The 23,315-nt window shown below is 43.4% G+C and overlaps 1 protein-coding gene and 1 long non-coding RNA gene across 4 annotated transcripts in view; one reads left to right on the top strand and one right to left on the bottom strand.

Annotated features, from left to right (window-relative positions):
• Positions 1 to 7,872, bottom strand: part of Slc2a13 (solute carrier family 2 member 13) — a 266,862-nt gene extending 258,990 nt beyond the window's left edge. The window contains exon 1 of the mRNA XM_005067125.4: positions 7,207 to 7,872. Coding sequence (XP_005067182.1) covers positions 7,207 to 7,732 — 526 coding nt within the window. The 5' untranslated portion in view covers positions 7,733 to 7,872. The remainder of the gene's footprint in view (positions 1 to 7,206) is intronic.
• Positions 7,873 to 11,306: 3,434 nt separating this feature from the next.
• Positions 11,307 to 23,315, top strand: part of LOC110340409 — a 36,465-nt gene continuing 24,456 nt past the window's right edge. The window contains exon 1 of one of the 3 annotated variants that reach the window (XR_005880042.1): positions 11,307 to 11,800. This is a non-coding gene — a long non-coding RNA (uncharacterized LOC110340409). Of the gene's footprint in view, positions 11,801 to 15,483; positions 15,567 to 23,315 lie in introns of those variants that run through there. The other 2 variants (XR_005880041.1, XR_005880043.1) reach the window with 2 other exon arrangements.

Here is a 23,315-nt window from a genome sequence, read left to right as displayed (position 1 = left end):
ATAACACCAGTTCTACACGACCCAATGCCCTCTTCTGACCTCTGTGGGAACCAGGCCTGCACGTGGTGCAGAGACATCTATGGAGGCAAAAGACCCATGCAAGGGAAATTTAAACTTGTTAATTTTAATTTTCAAAGATTTGAAAGTGGTGATTAAAGGGAATCTGCTTTGAAATTAAAAAAAAATGTTCCCATGGGAGATGGCAAAGAAGAGTGACATTAGACTCTGTAGTTCAGCACAGACACACCCCCGTGGGCAGATGTGAATATTCCCCATGGCTCATGTGTTGAGAACTTGGATCCCAGCAGGTGGCACTGTTCTGGGAGGTGACAGACTCTTAGAAGGCAGAGCCTCACTGGAGGAAGCAGGTCTTTGGATGCTGGCCTTGAGGCTTTCTTAACTATTTTTTATTCATTTTACATACCAACTGCAGTTCCCCTATCCTCCTCTTCTCCTGCCCCCATCTTCTCCCATCCACCCCTCAGAAGGAATAAGGCCTCCCATCAGGAGTCAGCAAGTCCCCTCCCTGCTGCGTCAAGACTGAGCAAGGCATCCCACCAACAGGGAATGAGCTCCAAAAAGCCAGCTCATGCACCAGGGATAGATCCCCTCAGTCCCACTGCCAGGGGCCCCTCAAACAGACCAAGCTTCACAAGTGTCACCCACATGCAGAGGGCCTAGCTGTAGGTCTAGAGTCCCTGAGGTCCCAAGAGCTTGGGTCAGCTGTCTCTATGGATTTTTCCATCTTGATCTTGATGCCTGCCCCTCCCTTGTACATATGATCCCTTCCTCACTCTTTTCGGCTGAACTCCAGGAACTCAGCCCAGTGTTTGGTTGGCTGTATGTCACTGCATCTGGTTCCATCAATTACTGGATGAAGGTTCTATGATGCTAGGGTAGTCACCAGTCTGGTTACAGGGAAAGGCCAGTTCAGGCTCCCTTTCCACTATTGCTAGGAGTCATAGCTGAGGTCATCCTAGTACCAGATTTCTCTCTAACCAGTAATGGCTCCCTCTATCAATATATCTCTTGCATTTCTCTCCCCCTCCGCCCCTCCCCCAACTCGACCATCCTGTTTCCTTGCATGGCTTTAAAGCCCGTCTACTTCTTGGTTGCTCTTTGTTTCCCTTATAGCCTGTCCATTTCCTGGCTCCTTCCTGGTTCCCCCAACATCCCTTCCTCACCACAATTCACTATATCCTCAAATCATGAGCTTTAATAAACTCATTCCTCCCTTGACTTCTTCTTGTTGGGTATCTATTTTATCGTGACAATGAGAAAAATAATGGACGGACACTTTTAGATGTTACATTGCCCTACCTAGTGGCTCTGTGACTAGAAGGAAACCATTTCACCTTATCTTCCAAAATAGTTTCATCCTAAAAGTAGCAATTACATTATCCCACACATTATTGAGAAGACTATGCCAATTTGTATATAGAATGCAAGAAGTATAAGCATCCAACAAATTACCAGTTCTTAGGTGTAATCTTCTGCCATGAAAATATGACTGTCTAGACTCAGAATGAAGGGGTGCTGAAGACAATATTGGACCAATGCTAATGCCACCAGTATCTGGTGGGACACCTTCACACTGCTATGAAGTGAAGCTACTCTGTGTGGCTTATGACCCACACTGCAGACTACACTCTCCAAACAGAGTGCTAATAATAGGTAAGTCTGTCCCAAACACACACACACACACACACACACACACACACACACACACACACACACACACCTGAGGAAAGCAAGTTTCAAAAGCAGAACATTTTGAGTGTTTGAGTATAGATGCTCCTCAGGACAAGGGACATTTTTCTATTACTAGCAACAGCTACAATTAGAAGTGCAGCTATTAATTATAGATGATGACAGGGAAAAAGGAAAAGAAAGAAATCTGCAGAAAGGAGAGAGGGATAAAGGAACCAAGTTCAGTCAAAGAATGAACATTAGAGCCCCACATCTGTGTGGAGGTGGCACGGGCTGGCTGCCATGTGTGTCTATCGACAGTGTGAAGTCAGGTGACTCTGCTTGTGTCACAGAAAAGGGAAATATAGAAGTCTTGTGAACAGCTTAATGAAACTCATGTTAGCGGCCACCTTACTCACTTGTGGAGAGTTTTCTCATGCTACAGACAAATATCATCAGGCCATAATCCACCAGGACTCCCAAGGTCTAACTCTGTGCCAACAGACTGGACAAGGAGATGGGAGATGGTTAGCATGCACACAAGTAAGGGAACACTGGAAATCAAGGGACACTCCATTTATACGCTTCATATCAATTGGGAAAATAAGGCCAATAGAATACAGAAGTCAATTTAAAAAAACAACTGTCTGAAAACAACCTTTTAAAAAACAATTGTAAAAAACTAACACATTTTATCATGCTGTCCTCCCTGCAGAAATATTTTTACATTAGCTGCTTATTTGAAAATCCACCTGCTCCAGGTTAACTATGCTTAACCTAATGAAAGTCATCTACAGAAAGCTGTAAATGGTGTTCTAGCAGAAGTGCTAACAGACTGACAGAGAAACTGAGGCAAAACTAAGAGTAGTTCCACAAATCTGATCCTATGCAAACTGTTGTGCAATGTCAATTCCCTATGCTATGCAAATTAGTATGATTTCAGTTTTCTATGATATATAAACTGCTGTGATGTCAGTTATCTGACACTATGTAGACTGCTGTGATGTCAGTTCTCTATACTATGTAAACTGCTGTGACATCGGTTCTCAGGAATTGACTGAATAGTAGTGAATCTCAGAACATCAGCATCTTGATATTCTCTACAATCCAGCACCAGGGCCAGAACTCTTCAGATTCTGCATGTGTGTGGTTATAGTACCATATCCTTATAATCTGCTGTCTCTAAACACGATAAGCATGAGAAACACAGGGCCAGAGAAAACAAAACAAACCAGCAAATTCTCATATTTTTTTCTCACCAGATTTAATTTTATTTATTTTCAAGTATATGTAAGGAGGGGAACTATGTATACATACATTCAGTGCCCAGAAAGGCTGGATTCCCGGGTGGTGGTGAGCTATTCAACAAGGCTAGGACCCAAACTCAGGTCCTCTGCAAGGGCAGTATACGTTCTTAACTGCTGAGCCATCTCCCCAGTCCTTCAGCTGTTTTATTTTAAAACATTATTATAAGTATACCTCAGTCTATAAAAAAATATCGAAGAGCAAAGACACCCATAGAATGGATCTTGTGTGAGGGGCACACCTAAATAAGATTATTCTATTAATCCCAGGGATCAAACATATGTGTCCTATTTGAACTAAATCTTTAAGTTTAAAAATGCAAGAGGCAGGGACAATAATAAAGTCTGGTCTCTGCTGAATGAGGCGAGACGACAAAACTGAAGATGTTCTCTGTGCACTGCAGCACTGGGTGAATTATTTTGTTATAACTCGCCAAGAAAATAGATTTCTTTAACAACAACAACAACAAAGCACAAATCCCCTTCCTTTCTCATGATTGTCTTCAGGACTCATGGAACACAGGAGGTAATGACTCTATGGTCAAGTTTTCTTTTTTAAAAGAGCTCTACTGGAGAGACCGATGGGTCTTAATAGTTTGCTCAGCTACACCACACTCTCTGAACTCAGCAACTCTGCGAAGAATTTCTGCCACTAAAAATCTTCCAAGAGACAAAAAAGCTGGGAAGAAAGAGAGAAGAGCTGAAAGGCAGAATAGAAAGAGGCAAAGGGATTTCTGGGAGCTTCGCGGAACTGCAGCTATTGCACACACAGCCTTTAAACAGACTCTCCAGCTGACCTCCCAGGTGGCAGATCCTCTCCCAGCCTCTCCCTTGGCTACACTTCAAAGTCTGACTTCTTGATGCTGTCACACCCACAGCGAGCTCCACTTTAAAGATCTAGTAAAGTCAAACAGAAAATAAGACTTTTATGATATTGCTCACTGAATCCTGATTATGTATCCATGACTTTCGAATGTAACTGCTGGAAACTTTCCACACACAACAGCAGGAGACCTGGGCAGAGGTAAGAGCTAAGAGGATTAGATGAGATGACATAAATGAAGAATTCTCCTGGGTCGGGACCTACAAGGTAGGAAACCAGAACTTCCTCATTTCCTGCTTGGACCATCTGCTGGACTCCTACTACCTTTCAACCTCTAGCTTACATATTGTTTCCATGAAATCTGTATTAATTCTGCACCCTTTTAACTCTTCATTTTAGTGGTGTATGAATGTGTTTGCATGGGTCTGTGTGCCTGTGAGCACAGTTGTAGCGACCCCCAAAGACTCCCTGCAGCTGGAATTATAGGTGGTTGTGAGCTGCCCGATGTGGATGCTGCTAACTGAACTCAGCCTCAGGAAGAGCAGAATTATGTTCTTAACCACGGAGCTGGCTCTCCAGCCTCTCCAGTATCTTTTCTATGCATGCAATCAATGACTTGCTCTCCCCCATTTCTCTGGCACTTTACAGAACCCTCTATTGCTTTGCAATTGCCAGTAAATGTGTCTTTCTGCTCCATTCAGGAATAAACACCTCCAGGGTGGGGTCTATAGTTAGCTAATTACTCCTTCCCCCAAATTTGACAGAACTGACCATGGAAACTTAGTCATTTACTGAAGAGATGATTTCATTGAAGTACAACACTAAAATCTTTAGATGACCTTCAAAAGAATTTAAAAATAAGTGGCTAGCACACCAGCAAAGGTTTAGCTTGTTGACTTGTAACATTTCTGATCATAATTCATTCAAGCACTCAACATGCTTCTTCTATGCTCCAGGAATACAAATTTGTAAATTTGAACACAATTAACAAAAATCCTTTTCCCAAAGGGCCTTATATTTCCCCAGGGTGAATCTTTGGAGAAAAGATATTATGGAGAACCTGTCTAGGAATGGCACAATACACATTTGGTTACTCAATATTTACTAAATTATCACAGGGCACATATAAAGATCACCTAAAAGACCATGAAATAAGCCCAAATTTAGTGCAATAAACACACGGAATTGATTTATTGTCTCCCAAAAACAAACAACAAAGTCAACAAAACACTCATGTTAGGCACCTGTTTGCTTGCACCTAAGAAATAACCATGGGTTCTCTTGGAAGGCTAGTCACCTGGGAGTCCTGCTTAACCACTACTTTGAATGTAAAGTGGTTTTCCTGAGTTTTATGGATCCTATGTCAAAGACCGTGTATGACACCACACTTGTCATCTTTCTCAAAGTGCCACAGTTCCTGCTTAGCTGTTGTCACAGTGTCACCTTCTCTTCCTCGAGGACATCCTCCACATTCCTTCTGCATTCACTGCCTTGGTTAGATGGTCCTTCATCACCACTGTTCAAATCCTCCTTGCCTGCCAATGGTATTTCCATCAGTAAACCTCTCCTCCTAAGGCAGTGGTTGTCAACCTGTGGGCCAAGACCCCTTGGGGGTGTGAGTGTCACATACCACACACTGACATTACAATTCATAACAGTAGCAAAATTACAATTATGAAGTAGCCATAAGATACTTTTATGATTGGGGGTCACCACAAATGAGGAGCTGTATCAAAGGGTCGCGGCATCAGGAAGGCTGAGAACCACTGTCCCAAGGGGATGAGAGCCAGTTCTACCTGCCTTTAGTCCCATTTGTAAAGCTGACTAGAGTCTGCCTTCCTCATAATTCTGTATCCTACATCTGAAAGGAGGACCCTGAGGAGGCCTCAGGACTCTCAGGCAAGCATCGACACAATGCTTCAGTTTTCATCTGACACATCTGCAAGACACCTGTCTGGAAATATCAGTCTGGGAGTTACTAATGAGACCTTGATAACTAAAATGTTATTTCTATGCCGGGGGAGAAGGGGGTTAGTGCACAAGGGAGGCTATGCATCCCAAGAAGATGATTCTGGGGATGCTGAGAACAGCCTAGGGAAGGTTACTTATTGAAGGATCCCACAGGCACAGGCCATTTCTACCCAGAGATTCGATGCCCACTGGTTTGCCTGTTTGGTGATCAGTTGGGCCTTCGTTTGCCAAACCCACATTTTACAGACAGCCTTGCCCAGTGTCAATAATTAACAGCAAAAAGACGCCAGTGATTTGGGATACAAGCACAGTGAGCCACGGTTTAGCCTTATGGCTCCTACAGGCACAGTTGGATGAATGAATTTGCCTCTCTCTAGAATGGATCCGGAAGGGTGAAAAGCGGCGACATCAAATAGCCATGAGTGGTTGGCTCAAAGAAGCTCCAGGCATTCATGGGCCTGCACATGAGGAAGCAATACTTCAACAGCGCTCTAAGGGAAACGGAATTATGACAGGAAACATTTTAAAAAGTATCATCAGTGTGTCTCGGAAAACTGCCAGTGAGATTTAAATTACAAATCCCCATTTTCCCTTAAAAGTGCTTTCTAATAACACTGGCGACATCCCAAACAGCTTCCTCTGCCAGTTTATCAATAGTACCTCACCAGCTCAGCAAGAAGGGGGGGGGGATGCCCAGAGAACATAAATCTCTTCATTTCTAGAGTAAATCATAATTTTATCTTGCTGGGCATTTATCCACAGGATTTGCTCCTAAATGAATTTAGGAAATGAATATGACCTTTAGTAGATAATTTGGTTCCCACATGGAAAAAAGCAGAAAAGAGGCAAAACAAGAATGGTGAATGTTGGCCCAAAGTAAAAGTAGTAACAGGGGCGGAGAGGGAGGGGGTGGGACTTCATCTAGAAAAGAGAAAAGGTTCAAAGTCAACCAAAAAGTACAAAAAAGAAAAATAGTATTCCGTCTATTGGAACGACGAGCCACTGCCCAAGGGACAAAACTGGAACGTAGCAGAGATTTCGGAGTTCAAAACTCCTTGACTCTACAAACGATCGTATTTTGCCTAAAACCGGCTGGGCTGAACATTCTCAAAAAGGGCTGGCAGTGGGGGAACCACTCCCGGGCATGACAGGGAGGTGGAGAGCCTCCTAAACTCAAGGAGGAGCCTCGGGTTAGGCCGGATCAGGGGAAAGCTGAGGTTTCTAGCATTGCTCCAAGCTGTCCAGCGCTCACTGACCCGAGGGCGACAGCAGATTCCACGTGGGAATCCGGGACAGGGGAGCACATCCTCCACAGCCGCCAGAGCGCTCGTGACATCGAGCCCCCGAAGAGCCACGGAGCAGGGGAGTGCAGGGGTAGGAGGGGGGGTGTCCGTGGGGCTCGCGGGCGCGGCCACTCACCGATGCCGAGCCCCACGACCAGGCGGCCGGCCAGCAGCGTCTCCTTGTTGGGAGCGGCGGCCAGCACGGTGGAGCCCGCGGTGCACAGGGCGCTGGCGAGCAGGATGGAGCTGCGCCGGCCGAGAGCTCCGTTCAGGGCCCCTCCGGCCAGCGCCGCGACGGCGGCCGCGCCCACAGCGCTCGACACCAGCAGCTCCTGCCACATCGAGCTCAGGCGCATCTGGCGCCGCAGCGGCAGCATGGCCCCCGACACCACGCCGGTGTCGTAGCCGAACAGGAAGCCGCCGAGCGCCGAGAAGGCGGCGGCCGCGTACACCATGGCGGGGGTCTCGTCGCGCTGGAACTGCCGCCGTGCGGCGCGCTCCAGCTCCGAACCCTGCAGGCTGGTGGCCGACTCGGCGGCGGCCAGCAGGCTGCGCTCCCCGCCCGGCGCCCCCGGCTCCGGCTGCCGGCGGCGCCGCTCGCCCATCAGGCTGCTCAGGCTGCGCAGCGTGTACTCCACGTCCTCGCTCGCCTTGCGGGACATCGGAGGGGACGGGAGGGCGCCGCCGGGGCGGCTGCGGTGAAGTTCCGTGGGGGCACCGCGCACTCGCTCGCGGCCAGCTGCTGAGCCGCTCGCTGCGCCTCCAGCCACCAAAGCCACCCGCCCCGGCAGCCTCCGCTAGGCTGGCGCTGCGAAGCGGTCGGGGGGGCGGGGTCGTGCGTCACTTGGCCGCTTAGAGGGGAGGGGCCGAGGGAAACCGCCTCCTTTCATGGGCGGGGCCCGCCTCCCTCTGTGGGCGGGGCCAAGCCGCAGGCCCGCAGGCCGACTTGGTCTTGCTGGAGGCGCGGTTCCTGGGCCCCTGGAAGCCCGCATTGGGGGCTGCAGCTGAGGCCCACAGCAGAGTATGCATCAGATAGAAGTCTCTAAGATGTCCTGTCCGCCTTCCAGCACTCTTAGGTGGCCGAGGCTGGGACTACCTGACACCGTCCTAGTCCTACCTATTCTGTTGCAGTGTGTGTCCTACTGGTCTCCTGCTGTTAGTTTACTTTGGAGCAGGTCAGGACCATGGTCTCTGGTGTCTCTAGTTTTCCTTTTCCCCTGCTAGTCCTTCCTCACATTCTGCCCTTCTAAAAAGCATGCTACGTCGTGACTCTCTGAGGATAGAGATAACTTATCTCCCGAGTGAGTGAGTCCTCGACTTCTTCCTGTGGACCCCCAAAGAGAAAGGCAACTTTAGGTTGCTCTTACACAGCCAGCTGATTCCAAGTGGAACTAGGAAACCTGAGAACCTGATTTGTGGTCTGATAGGTAATTGCCACCTTCCTTGACCAGCGTGCCAGCCCCAAAGAATGTCTTCTCTCTTCTCTCCTCTCTCCGACAATCCCCACTGCTGGCTGCCCTTGATTTAGAGAAGTTATTTGAAATGTCCCATTTGCCTGAAACAGTCATTTCAAAGCGTTTGAAGACGATTATTTTAATTGCTAATTGCCAGTTGTTGGTTTGGAAACCGTGCCTCCTCTTCATTTAAATGCACTTCAGGAGATAAAAACTAATAAATATTTTTCTGATGCAGTCTCTTTTTTCAGGCATAGGACACCAGATTTAATTGAAAACTAAATTTAAGATCCCTGATTTCCATCAACCATTCCTGCTCTTATTTTGGTTCCCTTATTTGAGTAAAAGTTTCTTAGCATGAGGCCTGCTCGTGAAGTCCGAGCCTGTTTCTTTAGAGGAACGAGCTTTGTCATCCGTGTTACACTATGAAGTTACTAGAAATCTCCAAAGTCCGCGGTGCTTTGATTATCAGACACCATATCTCCTTAATTTGCACTTTCCAGCAATGGGAGTGGGGGGGGGAGCATATGGAGAAAATACGAGCTCAGAGGAATAGCTTTAAATATATCGGGTAGCTTTAAAGCAAGGCTTAACCATCTTCCCAGGGAAAGATTAAACACAACCTTAGACTCTGTAACAATGAAATTCAGTCTACAGAAGATCCAGGCAAGCGTGCCTTTTCCTGAGATGACTGTAATAAAAGTGCGCCCCCAGGTGGTCAGCCGATTCATGCGCCTTCTGCAGAGAAGAGCTCCCTAGATGAGGTCAGTTAACAGTTTCTTCCTCTTGAGGTGAAATAGAAATAGCTGGGTTTCAAATTCAGCCAGCTAGTGTCGTGAACACCGTGACTCCTCACTTAGAAGCTCCAAATTCAACGTTGGGGGGGGGGTCCATAACACTGAAATAATACTCCTTAAAATGATCTAAATCTGGTACCTTATATGCCTGAGGTTAGGTTACCTCAAAAGGAAATGTGACATCAGTAACACATCAGAAAGCCAAACAGGGCTCATCTGAGCTTTTGGGAGGAACCAAGCTCAATTAGGCACCACGACGTTCAACTAAAAGAGAGTTCCCAGTAGTCTGCCTCAGCTTAACATCATGAGGAGATAGAAAGTTCGAGGCTGAGACTAGGCAGAATCCATGTCCCCCAGAGTTTCACAGAGCGTTTAGAAACCACTAGGTTAGTTTACATACCATTTTCACTCACTTTAAAATGCTCAGCACGAGCTTATTGACTAGATTATGAAAAAAATCACTTTTAAATTACAATCAATTGCTAATCGAGATAAAGTATAGGCACCATTATTGACCTACTAAGTGAGTTCTAAATCCCAAAGTTTAGGGACATTTATTAATTCATTCCCAAAACACTGGGACCCACCATAGAAGAAGAAAATAAGAGAGTTTTTGGATACACTGCTACACATCCTGAACACTGGGCAGAGACATTGGTAATTAAACCAGTGAAAATGTTGTGTAGTTGGACTAAAGATGCAATTAGAGAATGTTTGTCCCCAAATTCAGTTCTCAATTAAACACACACACACATACACACACACACACACACACACACACACACACACACACACAAATGATGGGGGTATTGATCTGGAAGAAGGGATGAGAATTTGAAAGCCCAATATAGTCTGCTTACTAAACGTTTATTTTTAGTTACACACACTGTCTATCCTTATTTTTAAAAATATAGCAATAAAGATAACTCCCCCTTAAAAATTTCCTTCCAAGATGGGGTGACTTGAATGAGAATGGGAGCCATAGTCTCATATGTTTGAATACTCTGTCTTCAGTTGGTGGAACTATTTGGGTAGGATTGAGTGGTGTGGCTTTGTTGGAGGAGGTGTGTCCCTGGGAGTCAACTTGGAGGTTTCAAAAGCCAATGCCATTTGAAATTCCATTTGACTTCTCTCTCTCTCTGCCTCTTGACTGTGGGCCAGATGTTCCAGCTACTGGTTCAACCATGCCTGCCTGCCTGCTGCCATGTGCCAACCAAGATGGCCATGAACTACCCTTCTGGGATTGTGAGACTCAAATTGAATGTTTTGTTTTGTAAGTTGTTGTGTCCATGTTTTGTTAGGGTACGAGAAAAGTAACTGAGATGCAAGACATCTCTCTCAGAGACATTTCCACTATGAAATACACATTTTAAGAATTGTATGTTAATAAGTGTATATATTTGTATATATACATGTATATGCTTGCATATACACATAATGAAACAGAACTCAATGTTTGGTTTTGTTTATCGAGGGTTGCAAGAGAAAGAAACCCAAGTCAAATGGGTTGAAATAAAGGATTTACTGGGTTTTTTACCTCTGAAATGTGTCTAGTAAGTACAAATGTATAGGACTCAAAACGCAGGGACTCACTGTGGTGGTTGGAATGAGAACGACCCCAGAGGTTCATATTTTTCAATATATGGTTCCCAATTAGTGTAACTTTTGGGGGGAAACTTAAGGGGTGTGGCCTAGTTGGAGAAGGTGTGTCACTGGGGCCAGGCATTGAGTTTTCAAAAGATGTTTTCACCACCACTACTGCACGTGCATCCTCTGTGTGGATGAAGATGTGAGCTCTCAGGTGCTGCTCCAGCTAGATGTCTCCCTGCTGGTTGTCATGCTCTCCACCATGATGGTCATAGACTCTCACCTTCCGAAACCCAAATAAATGCTTTCTTTAAGGTGCGTTGGTCATAATGTTTCATCACAGCCATAGAAGAATAATTAATACATTTCCATTCTCCTCTGCTTCTTGTGACTGCAGCTGATTTCTCAAATTCCATGTGGTACACCAAAGGATTCAACAAGCTCGAAACCTGTTACCTTTTCCACTCATATCCGAGAGAATGGGGAGAAGGTGGGCTTCTCTAAAGCCCTAGCCAGATTCTTATTGTATCTAATTGAATATGGCCATTCCGGAATGTGATGATGTATTGTTTATGATCTAATAAAGCCACTGGAGATCAGTTTGCAAAGCCAGCCGTAATAGTTAGCTATGGAAGACAGACACACATCCTTAATCCCAGGACTCAGGTAGACGGATCACCATTAGTTCAAGGACACGCTGACCACATGAAAGAAACAGCTTACTCAAAGGAGATCTCAGCATCTGGGACCACATGCCTTCAATCCCAGCTCTAGGGAGGTGGAAACAGGAGTGATAAGACTGGGCAGAGAAAGGAATATAAGGAAGAGGAGACAAGAATTGAGAACTTTTGCCTATGAGGATTGGTGGAGACAAGATTTCAGCTGGGTAGAGGTAAGATATACTGGCTTGGCTACTTTGCTTCTCTGATCTTCAGTGGCTTTAATAAATCATAAACAATCTATCACCACAGAGGAATCCTCTGAGTGGTTCATCGAACAGATGAACTCACAGTGGCTGTGATTGTATGAGACCTACTTAAGATCAAAACAGATGAAATCCCATTACAGATGGTGTGATGGTTTGAATGAAAATGGCCTCTTAGGCTCATATGTTTGGGTGCTTGGTCCTCAATTGTCAAAACTGCTTCTGGGCAGAGACTTGCTGAAGGAAGTATGTCACTAGGGATGGTCTATGAGGTTTCCAAAGCCCAAAGCAGGCCCAATCTTGCTCTTTCTCTCTCTGCCTGCTGTCTGTGAACATGATGTAAACTCTCAGCTACTCCAATGCCATGCTTGCCAGCCTGCCACCATTCTCTCATGGATTAACCCTCTGAAACTGTATGCAAGCCCCCAATTAAATGCTTTCTTTCATAAGCGGCCTTGATTATGGTGTCTCTTCACAGCAATCGAACTGTAACTAAGACAGAAATTGAGGGAGGGGCTCATGAAGTAGTATTCCTAGCTGAGAAGCTATTAGCAATTGGTGGGGGAAAGAGAGTAAGCTTTCTTCACAGAGACCCTGAGACTACCCATGATTGTGGTGATATATTGTTTATGATCTGATTAAGAAAGCTTACCTGGAGATCAGAATGCAAAGCTAGCCATAGCCATAAAGGCCAGGCAGTGGTGGCACACGCCATTTTTTCTTATTTTTTGTTTAAATTAAAAACAACCCCATTTTACATACCAATCCCAGTTCTCCCTCCCTCCTGCCCTCCCATTCTCCCTACCATCTCCCCAGCCCACCCCTGACCAACCCACTCCTCAGAAAAGGTGAGGCCTCCCATGGGCATTATCAAAGTCTGTCACACCATGTGGGGCAGGACCTAGGCACTCCCCTTGAATCTAGGCCAAGAGAGTATCCCTCCATAGGGAATGGACTCCAAAAAGACAGTTTATGCATGTGGGATGAATACTGGTTCAACTGCTGGAGGCCCCATAGACTGTCCAAGTCCCCAACGGACACCCATGTTCAGGGGGCCTGGTTTGCTCCTATGCTGGTTCCCCAGCTGTCAGACTGGGGTCTGTGAGCTCCCATTTGCTCAGATCAGCTGTTTCTGTGGGTTTCCCCAACACGGTCTTCACCCCTTTGCTCATCACTCCTCCCTCTCTACAACTGGATTCCAGGAGTTCAGCTCAGTACTTAGCTGTGAATCTCTGCTTCTGCTTCCATGAGCTACTGGATGAAGGCTCTAGGATGCCATTTAAGGTAGTCATCAATCTCATTATAGGGTAAGAGCAGTTAAGGTATTCTCTCCACTATTGTTTAGATTCTTAGTGGGGATCATCCTTATGGATCCCTGGACATTTCCTTGGTGCCAGATTTCTTGTTAAGCCCATAACGGGCTCTCTCTATCAAGTTATCTCCTTCCTTGCTCTCCTTCTCTGTTCTTCCCCAAACTCAACCTCTCTCATGTTCTCCTCCCCCTCCCCTTTCTCTTTTCCCTTTCTTTCTTTTCTACCTCCTTCCACCCTCCCCCCATGTTCCCAATTTACTCAGGAGATCTTGTCCCTTTCTCCTCCTCAGAGGGTCCATGCATGTCTCTCTTAGGGTCCTCCTTGTTTCCTAGGTACTCCGCGGTTATGGATTGCAGGCTGGTAATCCTTTGTTCTATGCCTAATATTCACTTATGAGTGAGTACATACCATGTCTGTCTTTCTGTGTCTGGGTTACCTCATTCAGGATGGTTTCTTCTAGTTCCATCCACTTGTGGCACATTCCCTTAATCCCAGGACTCTAGAGACAGAGGCAGATGGATCTCTATCAGTTCAAGACCACCCAGGACTCCATGGGAGTGAATCAGTCTAAAAAAGGAAACACAGCGCATGCCTTTAATCACAGCACTAAAGAGGTGTATAAGACAGGAGCAGGGTCTCAGACTTGGCATTCAGTCTTGGGAATTAGTCTCCTGTCATTTTGAGGACAGCCTTGGTAGAGGTAAGAGCTCCTGAGGGCTCAGCTGCTTTGCTTTTCTGATCTTCAGCTAAGTTTTATAACATCTTAAACAATATGTCACCACACATGATCCAGTAGATGATCCTTTATCCAGGCACATACAGGCAGCACTAAGTGGATTCAGTGAGTTTTAATAAACAGGAAGCATGTGAAATTGGGAGGAAAAAGTGATGGGGGGGTGAAGCTGGGGATTAATTGGAGGGCACAGACTGGGAGGTAGATTTTTATCAGAACGCATTATATAGATACATGAAATTCACAATTAAAAGAAGAAAATCTTGACAACTGTGAAGCTAAAAACTAAGTCAATATGCTTATCAATTAACAGTCGGTGATCTTCGAAAATTGCTTTGGGCTCTTTACAGAGAACTAGAAAAGTCATTTTAGTAGTAGCTTTTCCAAAATAAGTCAGTAAGTAACTAAAAAGGAAGCCTCCTACTGTGAAAAATTACTCCTTGAAATACAATGCAAGAAAAGAAATGCATTTCTGAGCTGAAGGGCTAAGATAATTTCATTATCTTCTCTAAATCATTGATTTCTTGCAAGATGTTTGGATGAATATAGAAGAAATCTATAAATAAGATACAGTCACTAGCTAAAACAGACAGATCCCCCTTGGGGGAATGATTTGGTAAAGAAATGAGAATGTAATCAAGCACAGACAAGAAAAGCCAAGTCAATTCTGCTGCGTGATCTTTGTTTTCCAGAATGGTGATGAAATTTCCATGCAAGAGCCCAAGGGTAATCATAGTTATTTCTCACAGACATCCCAGCTAAGTGTACCCTCGGTCTCCAATTACTATGGTGATGGACGAGAAACTCACAGTGTGAAGAATAGAGGGGAACATAGTCAACTAATATACACAGCATTACTAGGGCTTTCCTTTGCTAGACTAGACTACTTCCTCCTCTGGCCTGGCATGTATCATAATACTAATAGACCTAAAGCCCCCTTTTATATTAAAAATGCATTAATTTTAAGTTTAGGTGTGCAGCATTACTGCTTTGTGATCCCCCTCTGTGTATTACATATTTGTTTGCTTATTTATTTATTATGTCATATTGTATCTTAGCTTAGGTTTCTATTGCAGCAATGAAACACCATGACCAAGGCAACTTGGGGAGGAAAGGATTTATTTCAGCTTACACTTGCAGGTAAGAGCTTACCATTGAGGGAAGTCAGGATAGGAACTCACACAGGGCAGGAACCTGGAGGCAGGAGCTAATGCAGAGCCCATGGAGGGGTGCTGCTTACTGGTTTGCTCATCATGGCTTGCTTGCCCTGGTTTCTTATAGAACTTAGAACTACCAGCACAGGGATAGCACCACTAGCAATGGGCTGCCTCCCCCAATTGATCACTAATGAAGAAAATTACCTATAGCTGGATCTTACAGAGGTATTTCCTCAGTTGAAGGTCCCTCCTTTCAGATGACTCTAGCTTGTGTCAAGTTGACATAAAACTACCAAGAATATATGGCCTTTTCTTGTAATGACCTAGTTGGTCTGGAACTTGCTTTATGGACAAGGCTGGCCTTGTACTTTTTTGAATCTCCTGTTTATTCCTCCTAAGTACTGTGGGATACATATTTCCTTCATGATTGCCTCTATCTCCCTGGTTCAGGTGATCCTTTTGATCCATGCACAAATGGAATGTGAAGGAGGAGGTGGACACCTGCCTACCCAGCCAGATCACCTAATCAAGTGAGAAAACAGATGTTACAGCAGCTGGATATCACATCCCATTGTTTGTTTTTAAGGCCGTCAGTCAGTCACAATATATCCCAGGTTGCCCTTGAACCTGTTATCCTCTGACCTCGGCCTACCAAATGCTGTGGTTCCAACACTGAACTTTGAGTTTAATTTAGAATAACACAATACAATAAAAGCATGTTTTCTATTATGGAATTAATTTAAAATCAAGACCAGAAAGTCCTTAGCATTTAGAAGTTAAATAACACTCTTCTGAATTATCCATGGGTCAAAGATAGAACTGTGAAGGAGATTAGAATGTATTTTAACTGAATGAAAATAAAAATGTAACTGATGAAAATTTGTGAGGTGCCTCTCTTTCAGAGCCCTTGAGAACTTGGTAGTACTAAATGCCTGTAATAGCAACAAAGGTAGCTCGTGTTAATTGTCTCAGCTTTAACCTGAAAAGACAGAAAGCAAGAGCAAGCTAAAACTTCAAGTAGAAGTTAAGAGAGGGAAACAATGAATCAGAAGACAGAGATGGTCAATGAAATGAAATTCATTAAAAGATCAATGATGCATGTAGCCCTCTCAGAAAGACCAGGGGAAAAGAGAAGGTAGAGTGTAACTCTCAGTAATGAGGGAGGGAGTATCACTCAAGAGTCTACAAATACTGTAAAAATTTTCTGTCCACGGCTTGATGCAGTGTATACACTTCCTCAAATAAACTGCCTACAGTCATACCAATAGTCTTAGCTTTTATTACTGTGATAAAACACCATGACCAAAAACAATTTATGGAGGAAAGGGATTATTTCATTTTACAGTTTGTAGTTGATCAGCTAGAGAAGTCAGGGTAGGAATTTGAGGCAGGAACCTAGAGGTAGATGCTGATAAAGAGTGTAGAGGGTGCTGCTTACTGTCTTACTCCTCGTGGCTTGCTCAGCCTGCTTTCTTAAACAATCCAGGATCACCAGACTAGGGATGGCCCTATCCACCATGGATTGGGCCCTCCTACATCAATCAAGAAACTGCCCTATAAGCTTGCCTACAGGACAAGCCAATGGAGGCATTTTCAAAGTTATTATTTCTTCAAATGACTCTAGCTTATGTCAAGTTGACCAGCACAGCAAATGAACAAACAAACCAGTGAATGAGAAATAGAAAGAAATAACAAATAATTCTGGGCAACAGAGGTGGCTAAGAGGTAGCTATGAATATTTGATGCTCTTCTGAATGACCCGTTTGATTTCAAGCATCCACATGGTTCACAGATACCTACTACTCCAGCTCCATGCAGATCCAACTCCTCTGGCCTCTTAGGCATCTGCACTCACTTACTCATATCTGCAAGTGCATACACACACACACACACACACACACACACACACACAATTTGAAAGCAGTAAAAATAAAAAAATTAAAAAGATAGACATTTTGCTAACTGTAGGCAACAAGTGCTAGGTTCTTTTCAAGGAGGTTTTTAGTTGTTTTTGGGGGGGGCCTTTTTTGAGTAAGGAAGTCAGGATCTCATTTTGTAGCACAGACTAGCAGTCCCTATCAATCCCTGGGATTACAGGAATGTACTATCACACCAGGCTGGAATTCTAAAAGATAGTACTAAAGGAATAAACATTAAAAAAAAAACAGATTTGTAGATGGACTGTTTTTCAAAATTACAAAAGTCTACACTTCAAGTGGTACGTTTTAATTAGATTTACTTTTAGATCACGATATGACCACACATAGTGTAGTGTCTTAGTTAGGGTCACTGATGCTGTGAGGAAGCACCATGAACAAAGCAAATTGGAGGGGAGAGGGTCTGTTTGGCTTATCTATCTAGCATCACAGTTCATTGAGGGAAGCCAAGGCAGGAACTCAAACAGGACAGGGACCTGGAAGCTGGAGCTGATGCAGAGGCCATGGAAGAGTGCTGCTTACTGGCTGGCTCCTTGTGACCCGCTCACTCTCTTATAGAACACAGGACCACCAGCCCAGGTGTGGGTAGAGTGGCAATGAGAATCTGATGTCCCAATCTTGAAATGGAGGACTGGTGAGTGAAAAGAAACAAAAAACAAAAAAAAGCAAAAGAAAGCTAAACAAACAAACAAAATACATGGGACATGTGATCCTCTGGCAGGCTATGTGGACAAGTGGCAGAATTCTGGGATTCTTCACTGTACTTACTTTTATCTAGTCTTAAGAAAGTTCCTGTGATAACTCGTGTGTGTGTGTGTGTGTGTGTGTGTGTGTGTGTGTGTGTGTGTGCGCGCGTGTGCCTATGTGTGTGTACCTGGGGATTGAACCTAGGATCGTTAAGATTCTGGTCAACTCTACTCCACCACTGAGTTACATCCACTCTAGCACCAATTTATATTATACTAAAGAGTTGATCGTTTTGAATGACTGTCAAACATATGTATATGTTTCCAAGATAGTTCCTTTAAAAAATATTCCACCCATAGGCATTTCCCCTTAATATACTATTTCCTTCTGTTTTACAGTGTCCCTAAAACATGCATTTTTCCCACTTTGCTGCCAACAGGTCATTGTTTTCATCAACTGCATCTCATGTGCCTATAGTTATTTAGTCAAGAGTACTTTAGCAGTAAAAATTTGAGTCTTTTATTTTTACCTTTGAATCTCTTCGTGTAATCTTTCCTTGTTAGTCAAAGACTTCTAGATTCAAGTGGCTCTTTGAGATTCTTTCACCGTCGTTTAAAAGTTGTTATTTAAAGCAGGCTATAACTCTGTAATACAGGCTGTCCTGAACTCATTAGGTTGTTCAGGCTGGACACAAACTTACAGTCAATCTCCTGCTTCAGTCTCCTAAATTCTAGAATTACAAACTTGAACCATCATGGTGGTTTAAAAAGTTAATTTTGATACACAATTCATCATGCAGTACATAACAATCTAATGGTTCCATTAATATATTTTCATTTAGAGTGGCCTAGCTTTTCATAACTGTTTTCAGAGGTTAGTTGATATTAGAAACAACCAGGGAAACAGTGTTAGGTCTAAAAAGATGGCTTAGTTGTTAATAAACTTTCTACTCTTCCAGAGAACCCATCTTAGCAGTTAACAACTATCTCTAATTCCAGTTCTAGGGAATTTGATGCTCTCTTCTGGGTCCATGGGCACTATGTGTGCAATTGCTGCATACCTACCTACCTGCATACATAAATGCAAAATACTCCCACATATACAATAAAAATAAAAGTAAAATCTTAAGAAAAATGTCCAGGCAAGTGTTCTACATAAAGAACTACAGAACACTGAGTAAGCTAGGAGCAGGAGAGGTGAATCATCCCCAAAGAGGAGCATACCAATAGCTTATCCAGTGCCAAATGACCAGCCCTGGAAACATACATACTAGTACCATTATGTGGACTCAACAGGTCTTATTCAGGAATATGTATGTGTTTATGAATAAATATATATACAAAAACAATTAATGAAAAAGATGTCATGAATTTGAAGGAGAGCAGGTAGGGATATATGGGGAATTGGAAGAGCCGAAAGGGAAGAGAGAAATGTAATTAAATTTCAATTTCAAAAATAAAAGTTGAAAATAAAATTATATATAATGATAAAAATATAGAAAGTGGAGTGTTAATCATTCCAAATTCCCAGGTAAACATATTTGTCTACTGTATGTTATAATCTCCAAGGTAACAAAGATCCTGGGGAGATTAACGAGTCAGTTGGAAGTGTGCAGTGTGGTGAGCAGATTAGGAGAGGTGATTTATATCACTTCATTAGATTAGACACTCTTCTTCTCTGACATCCTTTGCAAAACTTCTTGGGGCAATAAGACTTTCCCAGGCATTAGCCGGTGCTTCTTGTCATTCTGTTCATACCTAAGACTGGGAGGAGGATGTGTGGACATGTGTGACTTTCTCTCTTCCCTTCTTTGCCGAGGCTGACCTTTTCCATTCATGTGTTTGGATAATTCCAGGCTTGTTTCTAGGTTAACCATGTGTAAGCATCTCCAGTGACGCTAGATGCCTAATTTTTACTCACAGAGAAGCCCCTACGCAGACATCTAACACTGACATTTCCCAGGTGTTGAAAAGACGTTGATGTTCGGTTGCCATGGAGTTCATATCTGCTTTTGGCTACATTCTTTCAATGCAGCATAGGACAGTTCAATATCTGGAGAAAACACTGCTTTAGCCTGGTGAGATAATTCATCAGACTTTAAAATAGCCACATAAGTCAATGATTTTCTTACTTGCCAGTAGGCTCATAGATCTGCGATTGCCAAAGAATATTTACTAGCTGTTTAAAAGAGCGAATCACTGTTATAATGCTGCAGATAGCCTGTGATTTAAAAAAAAGCATAAATTTATTCTATTAATATTTTTTTACTTTTTGTATTTATTTAAATTAGAAACAAGCTTGCTTCACATGTCAGTCCCAGCTCCCTCTTCCCTGCCACCAAGCTCCCTAACTCCCCATCCAATCCCCACTCGAGTCTCCAGGGAGGGTGAGGACCTTCATGGGGGATCTCCAAAGTCTGTCATGTCATTCAGGGCAAGGCCTAGGCCCTCCTCCATGTGTCCAGGCTGAAAGAGCATCCCTCCATGTGGAATGGGCTCTCAAAGTCCATTTGGATGCCAGGGATAAATACTGATCTAGTACCCGAGGCCCTAAAGATTGCCGAGGCCTCCTCACTGACACCCACATTCAGGGGATCTGGATCAGTCCCATGCTGGCCACTCAGTCATTAGTCTGCCTCTGTGGGTTTCACCAGCCTGGTTGACCCCTTTGCTCATTATTCCTCCCTCTCTGCAATTGGTTTCCAGGAGTTCAGCTTAGTGTGTCTGTCTCTGCTTCCATCAGCCACTGGATGAAGGCTCTAGATGGCACACAAGGAAGTTGTCAATCTCATTATCAGGGAAGGGCATTTAAGGCAGCCTCTCCACTATTGCTTAGATTGCCAGTTGGTGTCATCCTTGTAGATCTCTGGAAATCTCGTAGTCCCTGATCTCTCCTTAAACCTGTAATGGCTCCTTCTATTATGGTATCTCTCATCCTGCTCTCCTCTATTCTTCCCCTAAGTCAACTTTCCTGCTCCCCCATGTCCTCCCCTCCTCTTCTTTTCTCCCCCTCACTTTACCCCAGCTCCCTCTCCCCTCCCCCCACATGCTTGTGAAAGAAGAAACTGCATTAAAGACAAACCCTTGGAGAAATCCACTTGAATGTCTTGGGGCATTTTGTCAATACCTGCATATTGATATAAGACAAACATCTTATTCCTAATGCCTTTTGTGATTACTCTTTCTAAGGATAATCATATAATGGCAGCTGTTTTTTGTGTATTTTAATAACATTGCAGTCAATGCTGCTGCCTTGTGTGGTATTTCTTATTAAGTTGAAGGTAGCACCAAAGTCAGAATAAATATATGGGTCAGGAAAGAATAAGGGTAATTCTCACTGTTACTTAAAACGTGGAAGACACATATAAATGTTGGAGTTATATCTCTTCACCATAAGTTTTGTGTTCATGAGAGAAGGAAGAACAGGTTGACTCACACTGTAAATTACTGGTGAGTTTTATAAACAATAACACATCCATGGAGAAATGGCTAGAAATGAAAGGCACACAGTTTCTTTCCTTCTCCATTCCTCACATTGCTATCAGCATCTTTCTGCAGATGCAGTCATTGCAAGGACTTCTAGGTTTAGACTCTGAAGATGCTATCATGGCTATGTTTTAGCTTCTACTAGAGAAACCTGAGCTTATTGACCCTATGCATGCAAATGTTTCCTACCCCCAACACCATGAGTGGTTCATATACATTTAGAAATGTATGTCTTTAAGATAAAGACTGCACATTTACAAATCTAAAACTCCTATGTTCTCCCCAGGGTCCTGGGTGGGAGGAGTCAGGGCAAGTGGAGCATCATGTGATCTCATAGTTATGCTCCCCTTTTGAAATTTCCAGGTTTGTCAATAGTGTTCGACAGTATCTGACTACACAAAGCTAGAAACATTTAGCATAGTCACCTACCTGTCAGTTCTCTCCTTCCTGGTCTACTGCACAGTTTTTTCTTATGTCATTGCATTTATAAGTAACATTTTCATTGTCTAAACTTACATTCTCAATCTTTATGAATTCATTTCAAAATCTAATAAATAACATTTTATATTTTATATTACTCTTACCTACAATCACATACATAGAAATGTAGCAAACTTTGTCTTGAGCCACCAGCCAGTTCCCAAATCATGACACAGAGACTTATTATTACTTACGATTGCTCAGTTATAGCTTCGGCTTGTTTCTTGCCATCTTTTATAACTTAACCTGTTTCTCTTCATCTATGTTTTCCTGGGGGCTTCTTACCTTTCTTTCCTTGTATATGTCTTACTTTGGCTGCTTCTGGTGTCTAGCTGGCAGCTGCCTGACTTCTGGTCCCAAATGAGTCCCTCTCTTTCTCCCTCATTCTCTCCTCCTCCTCTCTTGAGCCTAGAGTTCTCCAGCTTATTCTCCCTGCCTGCCAGCTCCGCCCATCCCTCTCCTGCCAAAGTACTCAGCTTTTTATTAGCTCAGTCTGGTGCCTTAGGCAGGCAAGGTGAAACAGCAACACATCTTTACATAATTAAACAAATGCAGCATAAAAAATGTAGCACATCTTTACATCCTTAACAAAGGCGGCAGAAACCAATGTAACACACCTCCACATAGTTAAAGTAATATTCTGCAGCATAAACAAATGCAACATCTTTGCCTAGTTAAATATTCTCCAACATAGAAATGTGTTATTCTCATGTGACTAGGTTGTATAACTTGAAGCAGAGAGAAGAAAATTCAAGGCTGTATCAGAAAATGTTACCACTATCGAGCAAATCATGTAAGCACCTTAGACTTGTATCAATCTTAAATCTTCCAAGTTGCTTTCTTCTGGAAAAGCCTTATTTCTTATACCGACTCTCTTTTCCATCTAGGAGTTCATTATGTGTTCCCTGGATTAACTCATCAAATAATTGAAACATAGTTTAATTACTTTATTTTTCTGATACTAAGGATTGAACCCAAGGCCTCTTGAATGCCAGGAAGTTTTTTGAGACAGAGTCTGCAGGAATTGCCATCCTGTCTAGCCTAAAACTTGTAACCTTGCTGCCTGAGCTTCTTAAAGAGCTAGAATTACAAGTGTATTCCAGCTAACCAAGTTTTTAATGTGGTTTTGTAGGAGGCTATGTTTATAAATGTCCTTCAAATGGAATGATTTCACAGACAATTACTGGTTTCAAAAAGGGGTTTTTATTTTTTTTAAAGCCAAGTTGTGCTTAATTTAGTTTCTCCTCATGTATACTACAGTAATAACATGTCCTCAGAAAAGTTTCCAAATAAATGACAGGTATGAAGGGGGCATAGCAGGCTCGAGGTACAGCCTGGCTTTGTGTTCACTAAAAGACACCTGTTGACGTGTGTAAAAGCCAAGAGAAAAAGTGAGCTTACTATTTTCTAAAGTTCTAAACATTTTTTTTTGCTTGAAGCGTTTCTCATTTTCTCTGTATCCAACTTGAGAACAGATGTGCTCTCAAATAATCAACAAATTCTCTTAGTTTGCAATTCAGAACAATCAAGAGCAGCCAGGAACTCCAACAACTTGGCATAGCAAAAGTATCCACCCTTTTTGACTGCTTGTGAACTCTGCAACCTGAGGATCACAGCCAGTTCTACTACAATTAAAAATACTCTTGAAGTGCTGCATTTACATCATAAATTATAACTTTCTTCTCAGGAA

This window comes from Mesocricetus auratus, unplaced genomic scaffold, assembly GCF_017639785.1.
Source record: "Mesocricetus auratus isolate SY011 unplaced genomic scaffold, BCM_Maur_2.0 Super-Scaffold_100010, whole genome shotgun sequence".
In the NCBI taxonomy this organism is placed as follows: Eukaryota; Metazoa; Chordata; class Mammalia; order Rodentia; family Cricetidae; genus Mesocricetus; species Mesocricetus auratus.
Note: the sequence above shows the minus strand (reverse complement) of the source record. Positions and strands in the feature narration are given on the sequence as shown.